Here is a 13,535-nt window from a genome sequence, read left to right as displayed (position 1 = left end):
ATTTAAGACCGGTTTTAGCGTCACCTGTGTTAAGTTACGCCGAGGAAGGCCAATAAATGGATGGGTGACTTAAAGTTAATTGAGTAATTGTGGGATTTTTTTTTTCACATTTTCTCACACAAATGAGCTCTGATCTTGAAATTTGTCGCGACGACCTATGAACTCAAAGCGAGAAAGTTTTGGATAACACTTCAGTCGTTATTTTAAGACCGGTTTTAGCGTCACCTATGTTAAGCTACGCCGAGCAAGGCCAATAAATGGATGGGTGATAAAAACCTTATATTTGGAATAAAGGGAGAACGGGCTCTAGTCTTGATTTTAAATCATTACATGAAAGTAAAATCGAAAAATCAAATCAAGAATAATAATAAACTGAATATTAAACAAATTAGGTAGGTACCTACATAAGTACTGATTTTCTTTAATCACGATCGAATAAACTACGGGCTAAAAAATTCCCGGAGGGACGGACCCAGCTTTGTGTATGAAGTTTAGCTGCTATCCCCGGGCCCTGATGGAACCTAATAGCACCCTCACTTTTGTATTTCAACCTCCTCAGTTTCTCCAAAAATTTACTTGCAGCACCTCTAAAGAGTCCGGATACTCAGGTTTATTCTGTAGAAAAGGTCAGTCAGTGGTTTGATAGAGGGAACTGTACGTAACTGTGGAGGTCTTATCGTCCCGAAAGCGAAGAGAGAAGGAAGATAGAGGTTTTGATAGATTGAACTGCAAGTGCTAAGGTCTTATCGTCCCAAAATTGAAGAGAGAAGAAAGGATAAGAGAAAGCCAGCTGTTCCCATAATGAATATTAAGTGTTTAGGATAAAATCTCGAGGAAACACTAATTTTGAAACAAATTGAAATAATGTTGTAATTTTGTGTGAATTTTATGCTCTGTCGCTTTGGCAAGCCATTTGGGTAGTTTCTCAGTACTTACTTAGTTTAGTAAATATTATTGAAGGTAAAATTAATATTTGATTCCAGGTATTAAAATAGCTCGAAACAAAGCCACTAGTGATGCCATACTCATATTTCTCATTCGATGTTTATCATATCAGGATACTCAGTGTAACTTAAGAACTGGTAAGTTTGACCTTATTTCTTATCATAACAATATTTTCCTCTTGGTATGTTAGTAATGTATTTTTTTCTGCTCTTACAAGTTCACCTTCTTCTTCGCCTTTTCCCGTGTGCAGACAGGCTCGGCGTTTTTCGTCAGCCTCTCAATCAGCCCTAACTAGGGTGATTTCTCTGGGCCGACATTTGGTTTTGGGTAGGTACAAATTTTACGAGTGGATGCCTGTCGTTCGTACTCAACCTTTTGCTATTTCTTTAGCAAGGGAAATTCAGGCTGTTATACTCCCTGTTTAGAGTCCCCCAGCCAGACAAAGAAGAAGAAGAAGACGACGACGACAAATTCACCACCGATTATTGTATTTTTTTTTTTTTTTTTTTTGAAAAATTTTTCCCTCTCTCGCCAGACGAAATCGTTGAAACGGTCCCTAATCTAGTTTATCTACGGAACCAGCTGATTTATGATCAGGTGACAGTACCCCCACCCCCACTGTCACTATCAGCAGCAACAATAACCCAATAGTCAGTTGCCCAGAAGAAGCCTAAAAACTAGGCGAAACTCTAGTCGGTGAATAAAACACAAGTGTCCACTAATAATATAAAAGGTAATAATAAAGTTTAACAATAACCCAATAGTCAGTTGTCCAGAAGAAGCCTAAAAACTAGGCGAAACTCTAGTCGGTGAATAAAACACAAGTGTCCACTAATAATATAAAAGGTAATAATAAAGTTAATACCTAGGATGTCTAATATAAACCTAACAAATAACCGACAAACTAAGCTGGTCTACTCCCTCAGGGTGTCTACCAGACTGGAAAACCGGAAATTGTCAGGGAATTTTACGGAGACTGGACATAATCCTCTCTTTTCTTTATATTTCTTATGTTTCCAGGTGAAAGTGTCACTGAGGTAGGGGCTAAGCTGAAGAAATCTGTAGAAGAAAATTCAATATTGAGTGAATTCAACAAGGAACAAGAGTGTTTCATTCGAGAGAAGAATAGTAATCTTTCTGCAGCATCTGTTGCCCTACCGCCTTGGGTAACTAATTTAGACACTAAGACCCCGTTCTCACTTTTCGTTTCATCTGATTCTTTTTTTCTAAAAGTCCTGCAGGCAGTGAAATTTTAATGAGAGTGTTCCCACTACACAGTCTATACACGACACATTTTTTTTTTTTCTTTCGAACGACACATATGTAGTGTCCTTGTAGGCATCTTATATTATAAGAACAAGATCAATTCACATTTCATAGTTCACACACTGATCGCTCTATCTCGAGAACCACAACACCTAGAAAGCTGAAATTTGGTAGGAAATATTCCTTTTATGGTCTAGTGTGCAATAAGAAAGGATTTTGCGAAAATCTAAATCGATCCTGAGATATGATCAATTTTCGAAATACTGAAGTCTGTAAAAAGTTCAATTTCGAATCCTCTTAGTTTTATTTTCAATTCATGCTTAAAAAAGGGTATATTCCCAAAACAATTTAAACATGCCATTATTAGCCCAATCTATAAAAAAGGTCCCGAACACCTAGTTCAGAATTACAGACCGATCTCCCTACTAACAAGTCTTGCTAAAATTTTTGAGTGATGCATTAAAAAACGTCTGCTGAAATTCCTCGAAGAAAACAAAATACTGAGTGAAACTCAGTTTGGGTTTCGACCTGGAAGGAATACGGGTGATGCCATTCTGGAACTGGTTGAAGGAGTTCATAATACCCTAGATAAAGGGCAAAAAGGGGCAGCTGTCCTGATGGACCTGTCTAAAGCCTTTGAAACCGTTAAGCACGATACGCTTGTAAATATATTGTACAGGATAGGGGTGAGAGGAATACCATTGAAATTTTTCGAAAATTACCTCGGTAATAGAAGCCAACAAGTTAAACTTAGTGTACTAAGTAGAAAAGACGATACCTCAACTATAAATATCGATATTTTAAGTAACAAAATTGAAAATGAACCTTATTCAGTCCCACAAGGGACAGTCCTTTCACCTATCCTGTACATTATATACGTAAATGAACTGTACAATCTACCACTAAAGGGAAAACTCGTATCGTTTGCGGATGATACCGCTTTGTTTGCATCAGGAAGCACATGGAGCGAGGTTATCACAAATATTCAAACCGATATGAAAAACATTAAATCTTGGTTCGTGCAACATAACCTTTTCTTAAATATGAGCAAAACAAAGATAGTACCATTCGCAAACGATGAGAGAACGATGCCAGAAATCCAGCCAATCAAAATACATGAACAGTTTCCCTGTCAGGCAAACTGCACATGTGAGGAAATTGAAATGGTACGGCACTGGAGGTATCTGGGATCTGGGTGTTGAGCTTGATTGTCACCTACGATGGGATCAACACATTAACATGCTAGTTAAACGTATTAGGAGATATTTATATCCATTCTTGTCACTCAGAAACTTCATGCCCCTCAAGTTACTAAAACAGGTGTATTACGCTCTAACACAATCAGTCCTTGAGTATGGCATAATAGCATTCGGTAGAGCAGATCAAAGTACCATACAGAATCTCAAAGTAATTCAAATGGGGCGAAGCCAAGGGAGCGCGAAGCGCGACCTCATGCACACCCCGCGAAGCCCCGGGAGCGCGCAGCGCGACCGTAAGGTATCTGGGATCTGGGTGTTGAGCTTGATTGTCACCTACGATGGGATCAACACATTAACATGCTAGTTAAACGTATTAGGAGATATTTATATCCATTCTTGTCACTCAGAAACTTCATGCCCCTCAAGTTACTAAAACAGGTGTATTACGCTCTAACACAATCAGTCCTTGAGTATGGCATAATAGCATTCGGTAGAGCAGATCAAAGTACCATACAGAATCTCAAAGTAATTCAAAACCTAATTTTAAAAATACTTTATAAAAAGAAAAAGAGATTTTCAACAAAGAGACTATATGAAGAACTAGATGTTTTAAATATCGAAAATCTTTTCAAAAAGAACGTATGCATGTACGTACACAAAAATAAACATAAACTCATTTCTTATTCAGATCATCAATATTCCCTTAGAAATAAAAATCTCATTATAAACAAATACAAGACCTGTAAGGGACAAAAATCCATAAACTTTCTCGGATTGAAACTTTACGATAGCCTGCCTGATGAATTACAAAATTGTAATACAAATAATAAATTCAAAAGCCTGCTGAAGGACTGGTTGAAGAAAAAAGAAAAATGACCTAAATTTAACATAGTAAGTTGAATTACCTATATGTAATGCTTTATGAATTGTTCAAAATTTAAAACAGAATAGAATAGAATATACCCTGTTTATACTGCCGAAATGAGACTGAAAAGTCCCTGTGCTTCTGCAGTCTAAATGGGTTTTTAGTTCTTATGTATTCGGTACAGAAAAATTAATTTATTAATTCTTCTCAATTAATAAATTTGCTATTATTAAGATGTAATTTCCTATTATGTATCATATTAATAAGTAATTTTTCTTGATTTGTAATATGTAATTAAAATGTAATTTATCATCACCCACCTGAAAACAAAAGAACCCTATGCGGGTCTCTTTTAGTATGGTGAGTTCGACATAAATAGGCCAAATGTGATCAACACTCTTGGTTTACATTCATTATTGCCATATTGGCTGGTCCATACTGGGCCGACATTGTTGGCTGGAGTTGTTGATGGCGTTGGCTGACTCTCTTTACCTCGATTAATAATAAAATTTACTTCTAACCACGTATGTATGTAAGTGGAGGTGGGGAGGGTTGGCTAGCGGCTGGCAGTTCTGGCGGATGATGTTGGTTTAGTGTGGACCTGCCTTCTGATCACATTTGGCTATAAATTGAAATTCAAGATATGTCCTATTTGCTGGTGGACATATCTCATTAATCATGAGATGTGTCCACCAGCAAACTCAATTTGAAATTTATGTAACTTATATGAAAAATATGTATAATTAAAATGTCAAATAAAAATTACAATTACAAATTACAATTACGATGTTGTACGACATCTCTTTAGAATTATTATGTAGGTATGATTCACTGAACAAAAAATTTGGAAGCAATGCAATCCCATACAGGGTGTTCAACCTCAAAGTGCCCCATAGGAAATTAACCCGTAAATAAAACTATAAATATAGTCTTATCTATACAGGGTGTTCAACCTCAAAGTGCCCCATAGGAAATTAACCCGTAAATAAAACTATAAATATAGTCTTATCTATACAGGGTGTTCAACCTCAAAGTGCCCCATAGGAAATTAACCCGTAAATAAAACTATAAATATAGTCTTATCTATACAGGGTGTTCAACCTCAAAGTGCCCCATAGGAAATTAACCCGTAAATAAAACTATAAATATAGTCTTATCTATACAGGGTGTTCAACCTCAAAGTGCCCCATAGGAAATTAACCCGTAAATAAAACTATAAATATAGTCTTATCTATACAGGGTGTTCAACCTCAAAGTGCCCCATAGGAAATTAACCCGTAAATAAAACTATAAATATAGTCTTATCTATACAGGGTGTTCAACCTCAAAGTGCCCCATAGGAAATTAACCCGTAAATAAAACTATAAATATAGTCTTATCTATACAGGGTGTTCAACCTCAAAGTGCCCCATAGGAAATTAACCCGTAAATAAAACTATAAATATAGTCTTATCTATACAGGGTGTTCAACCTCAAAGTGCCCCATAGGAAATTAACCCGTAAATAAAACTATAAATATAGTCTTATCTATACAGGGTGTTCAACCTCAAAGTGCCCCATAGGAAATTAACCCGTAAATAAAACTATAAATATAGTCTTATCTATACAGGGTGTTCAACCTCAAAGTGCCCCATAGGAAATTAACCCGTAAATAAAACTATAAATATAGTCTTATCTATACAGGGTGTTCAACCTCAAAGTGCCCCATAGGAAATTAACCCGTAAATAAAACTATAAATATAGTCTTATCTATACAGGGTGTTCAACCTCAAAGTGCCCCATAGGAAATTAACCCGTAAATAAAACTATAAATATAGTCTTATCTATACAGGGTGTTCAACCTCAAAGTGCCCCATAGGAAATTAACCCGTAAATAAAACTATAAATATAGTCTTATCTATACAGGGTGTTCAACCTCAAAGTGCCCCATAGGAAATTAACCCGTAAATAAAACTATAAATATAGTCTTATCTATACAGGGTGTTCAACCTCAAAGTGCCCCATAGGAAATTAACCCGTAAATAAAACTATAAATATAGTCTTATCTATACAGGGTGTTCAACCTCAAAGTGCCCCATAGGAAATTAACCCGTAAATAAAACTATAAATATAGTCTTATCTATACAGGGTGTTCAACCTCAAAGTGCCCCATAGGAAATTAACCCGTAAATAAAACTATAAATATAGTCTTATCTATACAGGGTGTTCAACCTCAAAGTGCCCCATAGGAAATTAACCCGTAAATAAAACTATAAATATAGTCTTATCTATACAGGGTGTTCAACCTCAAAGTGCCCCATAGGAAATTAACCCGTAAATAAAACTATAAATATAGTCTTATCTATACAGGGTGTTCAACCTCAAAGTGCCCCATAGGAAATTAACCCGTAAATAAAACTATAAATATAGTCTTATCTATACAGGGTGTATATTGAAGGTTATAAAAAAACTGACCATCGAAAATATCAACCGATTACGTTACTTTCCTTCCTATATGTTAAGGAAAGTAAAAATGTGAAAAGTAGCCCACGCTTCTATTCTAAATTTTCGGGTTAGTTGATTTATACTTATAGCTTTATGCTCCTAAAAATCTCACGCCAAGTGACCTGCCGGTGTTTTGGAAGGTGAAAGATAAAGTACATAAAATATGTACCTATGTATGTATTTATTTATTTTTCAAATTACAGGCTAATGAATTATCGTCACTAGAAGCGGAACACTTGAGCTCACAAATGGTTAGGAATGAGACAATGGAAAATCAAGACGTAGAATACAAGATGAATGCAAACAGTAAAGAATCATTACGTGTACTGGATGACCCCATCTCCCAAGATTTTATATCTGACTCGTTGACTACGAATCATACAGATTTGGATGAAATAAGAGAAGAAATGAAAAAATTAGGACTGGAATGTACAAATACAAATATTAACATAGCACCAGCAGATGAAGACTGGGAGAAAGAATTGGACGCTGAAATTAATGAGTTTGAGGTTGTACCACAGGAGAGTGTCGGTGATGTCCAGTGGGATAGCCAGATAGAAACCACACTGGATACCATTGAAATGCATTCCTCCTAAACCTGTGTCCAAAAATAAAGTCAAGGGAGAGGAGAGAAAAGTAGAGAAGAGACGAGCAGAGAAGACAGAGAAGAAAAAAGAGGTGAAAACGGAGAGAGGAAGAGAGGAAAAAGGAAGAAAAGAAGATAGGAGAGCAGAGAAGAAAAGAGGTGAAAAAAAAATCTGGTGTGAACATCACACGACTTTCCTTATCCCATTGAACTATGCTTAGCTAGGTATACTATGCTTAGCTTGGCACTAAAAACTGACCATCCAAAATTTGACCCGATTGCATTCTATAATATATTTAGGAAAGTAACAAGCAGGGTCCGTCCCTCCGGGAATTTTTTAGCCCGTAGTGATTAGAGAAAATCAGTACCTATGTACCTACCTAATTTGTTTAATATTCAGTTTATTATTATTCTTGATTTGATTTTTTGATTTTACTTTCATGTAATGATTTAAAATCAAGACTAGAGCCCGTTCTCCCTTTATTCCCAATATAAGGTTCAAGTCACCCATCCATTTATTGGCCTTGCTCAGCGTAACCATAGATGACGCTAAAACCGGTCTTAAATGATCGACTGAAGGGTTATCTAAAACTTTCTCAGACGACACCGAAGCGAATACAATACGTCCCTTATACCTTTTTATTACTATTGTAATAATTGTTTAAGTCACCCATCCATTTATTGGCCTTTCTCGGCGTAGCTTAACATAGGTGACGCTAAAACCGGTCTTAAATGATCGACTGAAGTGTTATCTAAAACTTTCTCGCTTTGAGTTCATAGGTCGTCGCGACAAATTTCAAGATCAGAGCTCATTTGTGTGAGAAAAAAGAAAATGTGAAAAAAATCCCGCAAAAACCAGTTTTTTTGGCTTTATGGTTTTCTGGACAAAATTTGCACCACCATTTTCGTGTTCCTGGTAAAAAGACCTTTAATTTGATATGTCGACCAGGTTTGGATAAGTCCTTCTATGGGGACAGACTGACAGACAGACCGACACCGAAGCGAATACAATAGTCCGTCCACTATACCTTTTATTATTAGTAATAATAAGGAAGGACGGACTAAAAAGGGGAGAGGAAGAGGGGAAAAGAGAAGGGAGGAGAAGAAAATATATTAGTGCTTTATTTAGACTGCAGAATTAGGACATGTAGTCCCTTTATCTCAACAGTTTAATATTGCACCACTTTATTTGAGGTGAAAAAGGAGAGAGGAAGAGGGGAAAAGGGAGAGAGGAGAGAGAGAGAGATAATAATTAGATATAATAAAAATAAAATCTCCTAAATTTCTGTGGAGATTGATTTCTCTCTATGTTCTACCTACATTTTAATATTTTTTTTTAATCTTTGTATGAACAGAGTTTTACAAACATTGGCATTATTTATGTCTATTTATGTAAAATGTAAATGCAGTTTCTTTGTGTTATTATGTCACAACTTTGGTGTCTATTTACAAATAAGTACCATTTACAAATAAGTTCTACATTTTAAATACAATATTATAATAATACAGGGTATATACGCGACCTGGAAAACCTGGAAAAGTCATGGAATTTGCCACCCGGTCAAAAATTAAAAATATTCAAATTAAATATCAAGTTTTTTTCCGAAAAACGGCCTGCGGGTCATTCCCCCTCATATTAATTGACCTTCCGCTTGCATATTTTATTGAAATGAGGGGTAATCTTACTGACTTTTTAAGTACCTGTAATAGTCATGGAATTTCATTCCGGGAAGAGCGTAAACCCTGTAATAGATAAGCTTCTTTCATTTTTTTTTTTTTTTTTTTTTTTTTTTTTTTTTAATTTTTTTTTTTTTCCAAAAAAAATAAGATTGTTCCAAATACATGATAGTATGTTAACAATGTTTATACATAATACAATTAGAAACACAATTATATATTAATATCTATATCTAATTACAGTAAAATATCTGATGTAAAATTGATATGTACAGAGACAGTAAAATTTATCAATCTAGACAATGTTAAAATTGTAGGTAAAAATATTAGTTCAGAACAGTGTGGGTTAATAACTCTGTGTGAATAAATGAGCAGAATTTGAGTAGGATGAATGAGCAGAATGTGAGTTGAATGAATGAGCAGTTGAGCAGAATGTGAGTTGAATGAATGAGCAGAATGTGAGTTGGATGAATGAGCAGAATGTAACTTGAGTGAATGACCAGAATGTGATTTGGATGAATGAGCAGAATGTGAGTTGGATGAATGAGTAGAATGTGAGTTGAATTAATATGAGCAGAATGTAACTTAAATGAGCAGAATATCAGTTGGATGAATGAGGAGAATGTGAGTTGGATGAATGAGCAGAATGTGAGTTGGATGAGTGAGCAGAATGTGATTTGAATGAATGAGCAGAATGTGAGTTGAACGAATAAGCAGTATGTGAGTTGGATGAATGAGCAGAATGTGAGTTGGATGAATGAGTAGAATATGAGTTGAATTAATATGAGCAGAATGTAACTTAAATGAGCAGAATATCAGTTGGATGAATTAGGAGAATGTGAGTTGGATGAATGAGCAGAATGTGAGTTGGATGAGTGAGCAGAATGTGATTTGAACGAATAAGCAGTATGTGAGTTGAACGAATAAGCAGTATGTGAGTTGGATGAATGAGCAGAATGTGAGTTGGATGAATGAGTAGAATATGAGTTGGATGAATGAGCAGAATATGAGTTGAATGAATGAGCAGAATGTGAGTCTTCAGGGTGTCTACCAGACTGGAAAACCGGGAATTGCCAGGGAATTTCATGGAGACTGGAAAAGTCAGGGAATTTCACAATAGTGACAAAAATCCAAAAAAGTCAGGGAATTTTTAAAAGCCTGAAAAAAAGAAAAATAATTTTTGGTCAATAAAAAAAGTATGCAACCTTGCAGGGGCAACTTAAATTTTCTCGAAAAAATTTCGCCTGCGGCGCTATAATTTTGATCAGGGAATTTTTAAAAGCCTGAAAAAAAAAAAAGAATTTTTGGTCAATAAAAAAAGTATGCAACCTTGCAGGGGCAACTTAAATTTTCTCGAAAAAATTTCGCCTGCGGCGCTATAATTTTGTGTTCTGTAAGAATGTATTGGGGGGGATTTTTCAAAGCCTAGAATTTTTGGTCAATAAAAAAGTATGCAACCTTGAAGGGGCAACTTAAATTTTCTCGAAAAAATTTCGCCTGCGGCGCTGTAATTTTGTGTTCTGTAAGAATGTATTGGGAATTTTTCAAAGCCTAGAATTTTTGATAAGTTAAAAAGTATGCAACCTTGAAGGGGCTACCTACTTGGATTTTCTCGAAAAAATTTCGCCTGCGGCGCTGTAATTTTGTGTTCTGTAGGAATGTATGGGGTATGGGGGATATAAAAAAAAAAAATGGTCAATAAAAAAACGTATTGGGGGAACACAACTATAATCGTCTTATTAACAATTAATTGCGTAAAAAACTCGCACTTCGTGCTCGGGAGGGGGGCGAATCCACCCCCCGGGGCCTTCGCATGTTCGCTACACGTGGAGGAATTTTTCAAAGCCTAGAATTTTTGATAAGTTAAAAAATATGCAACCTTGAAGGGCCTACCTACTTGGATTTTCTCGAAAAAATTTCGCCTGCGGCGCTGTAATTTTGTGTTCTGTAAGAATGTATTGGGGGGAATTTTTGAAAAGCCTAGAATTTTTTGTAAGTTAAAAAGTATGCAACCTTGAAGGGGCTAGGTATTTAGATTTTCTCGAAAAAATTTCGCCTGCGGCGCTGTAATTTTGTGTTCTGTAGGAATGTATGGGGTATGGGGGATATTAAAAAAATGGTCAATAAAAAAACGTATTGGGGGAACACAACTATAATCGTCTTATTCACAATTAATTGCGTAAAAAACTCGCACTTCGTGCTCGGGAGGGGGGCGAATCCACCCCCCGGGGCCTTCGCATGTTCGCTACACGTGGTAGTTCGGTTTGGTATTTCAGATTTAGGATTAAAATTAACTGTGTGACAAATCATTTCATAATGTTTTTCCTTCATGAATGATGTAGTAACATCAAATTTTGGATTGAGACCATTTTTCGCGAATTTGCGAAAATTTTCAAAGTTCGCGAATCAACAAAGTGATTAGCCAGCCTAGTTAGCTTAGTTGGTAGCGCGTCTGAACTCGTCATGCACAAAATCAATGAAGAACATCACATAGACCTGAACAGCATGTACATCATAGATCACGAGAAGGACTGGTACAAAAGAAAATTCAATGAAAGCGCATACATGAAGTATACCTACCTACAATAAGTGCACCATCAGTAATCCTACAATCAAAGTCAACCGTATATGGGACGCCCTACTGGCGGGCATTTACAAGAGGAAAACAGCTGAGAGAAACACAACAAACACCAGCATCATCTCCAGCACAACAACGAGCTGAAAACGACACCCACGAACTATGAACAAAGTGTTCGAAAATTAGGGATTTTTAATGTTTTAACGTTTTTGTGACAAATTCGGTACATATTTTTAATTGTAATATCTGTGTAACGTTTCGTTTTCGTATATCCTTCGGTCTTCGCGTGTTCTTCCGTCTTTTTTCTGTGTACTATTACTGTCTACCGCGGCTGTTCTACTATACCTATCCTCTTCTGGGCTTTCAAGATAGCAACGAGTGTCCATGATAAAGTAAGTCTAATTAATGTATTGATCGTTGCAATGAACTCTCAAGAATACGTAAGATTTATTTTTCATTGTCGACCTCTTAAATTATTCTTGGAGTTGTGCACTCAGTACAAATGTGCATTTGGGTAAATCTAATATATAAAAATGAATGTGTATGTGTTCTTTTGTTCGAACTTTATGCCTGGCCAAACCGCTCATCCGATTGCTATGAAACTTTGTCAACTTATTGCTTGCACTCCCGTGAAGGTTATAGGCTATTTTCCGGTTCGTTTTTGTTAAACTATACGCCGAGCGAGACCACTAAATGGGTGAGTGACATGAACGGCCATGCCTTAAGGATTTCGGCTAGTATCTAATATAGGTACAGGGTGTCCACCAATGTATGACCCACTCAAATTGCTCCTAATCTGGTTGGAGTATTTGAAAAATAATAATAATAATAAAAAACCGTATCTCTTTGATTTTTCCAAAGAACTTTTTGGCAATATTGAAATTCGCGAACAAGTTTGCAAAAACCGCGAACTTGGTACCAACTTTGGAATTCCAAATTGGTCTTATCGTCCCGAAATAGAAGAGAGAAGGAAGACAGGATAGGAGAAAGCCAGCCGTTCCGAGAACGAACATTATCCCATCAGGATAATACAACTTTTCGAAGTAGTCGCCAAATTTTGGCCGGTGCCAGGGTTGGCCCCAAGGGGGTCAACTTCAAAATCTTAAATGGGAACCCCCTAATTTTGATACATCAAATTAAAGGCCTTACAAAACATAGTATGTACTTTGATACAAGTTTGAGCTCAATCCAACAACCAGAGCCGGAGTTAAAAATTGAATAGGCCATAACTCCGGCACTGGTTGTTGGATTGAGCTCAAACTTGTATCAAAGTACTATGTTTTGTAAGCACTTTGTTGATTCGCGAACTTTGAAAATTTTCGCAAATTCGCGAAAAATGGTCTCAATCCAAATAGTATGTACTTTGATACAAGTTTGAGCTCAATCCAACAACCAGTGCCGGAGTTAAAAATTGAATAGGCCATAACTCCGGCACTGGTTGTTGGATTGAGCTCAAACTTGTATCAAAGTACTATGTTTTGTAAGGCCTTTAATTTGATACATGTATCATAATTAGGGGTTCCCATTTAAGATTTTGAAGTTGACCCCCCTGGGGCCGACCCTGGTACCTGCCAAAATTTGGCGACTGCTTCAAAAAAGTTGCATTATAAAAGATAAAACACTAACCCAATTTAGCTTCTCATCTTTAGCCATTCAAAAAATATTCAGGGGTTCCAAGATCCAAGACTCTGTATATATTTAATACACGTCATTCTCTACCTGTGTTATGAGAGATACACGGTAGAAATAATTTCGCCAGAACGTCGTTTCATTGAGAGTGGCAGGCACTAATTCAAATCGCATATGTTCAAGTTTTTTATCTTGCGCTAGTGTTACCATAGCGACCGGATACTGAGTAGTGTAATCAAACTCATAGTCCACTCCTGGTGGGGGATTCCTTGTAAAGTTTTTCTTGTGTTCAAGTTTTTTATCTTG

The 13,535-nt window shown here is 36.3% G+C and overlaps 2 protein-coding genes across 2 annotated transcripts in view; both read left to right on the top strand.

The window, feature by feature from the left end:
* Positions 1-7,701, top strand: part of LOC103512581 (synapse-associated protein of 47 kDa) — a gene marked incomplete at its 5' end in the record, with an annotated part of 17,322 nt that extends 9,621 nt beyond the window's left edge. The window contains 2 exon segments of the mRNA XM_008477355.2: positions 1,966-2,111; positions 6,963-7,701. Of these exon segments, the coding sequence (XP_008475577.1) occupies positions 1,966-2,111; positions 6,963-7,355 (539 nt within the window).
* LOC113468804 lies at positions 2,419-5,037 on the top strand. Its single transcript, XM_026826016.1, has 2 exons — positions 2,419-3,602; positions 3,920-5,037. The coding sequence occupies exons 1-2, from the start codon at positions 3,289-3,291 to the stop codon at positions 4,284-4,286; spliced, it is 681 nt and encodes a 226-aa protein (XP_026681817.1). The 5' UTR covers positions 2,419-3,288; the 3' UTR covers positions 4,287-5,037.
* Positions 7,702-13,535: the final 5,834 nt, after the last annotated feature.

This window comes from Diaphorina citri, unplaced genomic scaffold, assembly GCF_000475195.1.
Source record: "Diaphorina citri unplaced genomic scaffold, Diaci psyllid genome assembly version 1.1 scaffold856, whole genome shotgun sequence".
NCBI lineage: Eukaryota > Metazoa > Arthropoda > Insecta > Hemiptera > Psyllidae > Diaphorina > Diaphorina citri.
This window is presented reverse-complemented; position numbering and strand designations above follow the sequence as displayed.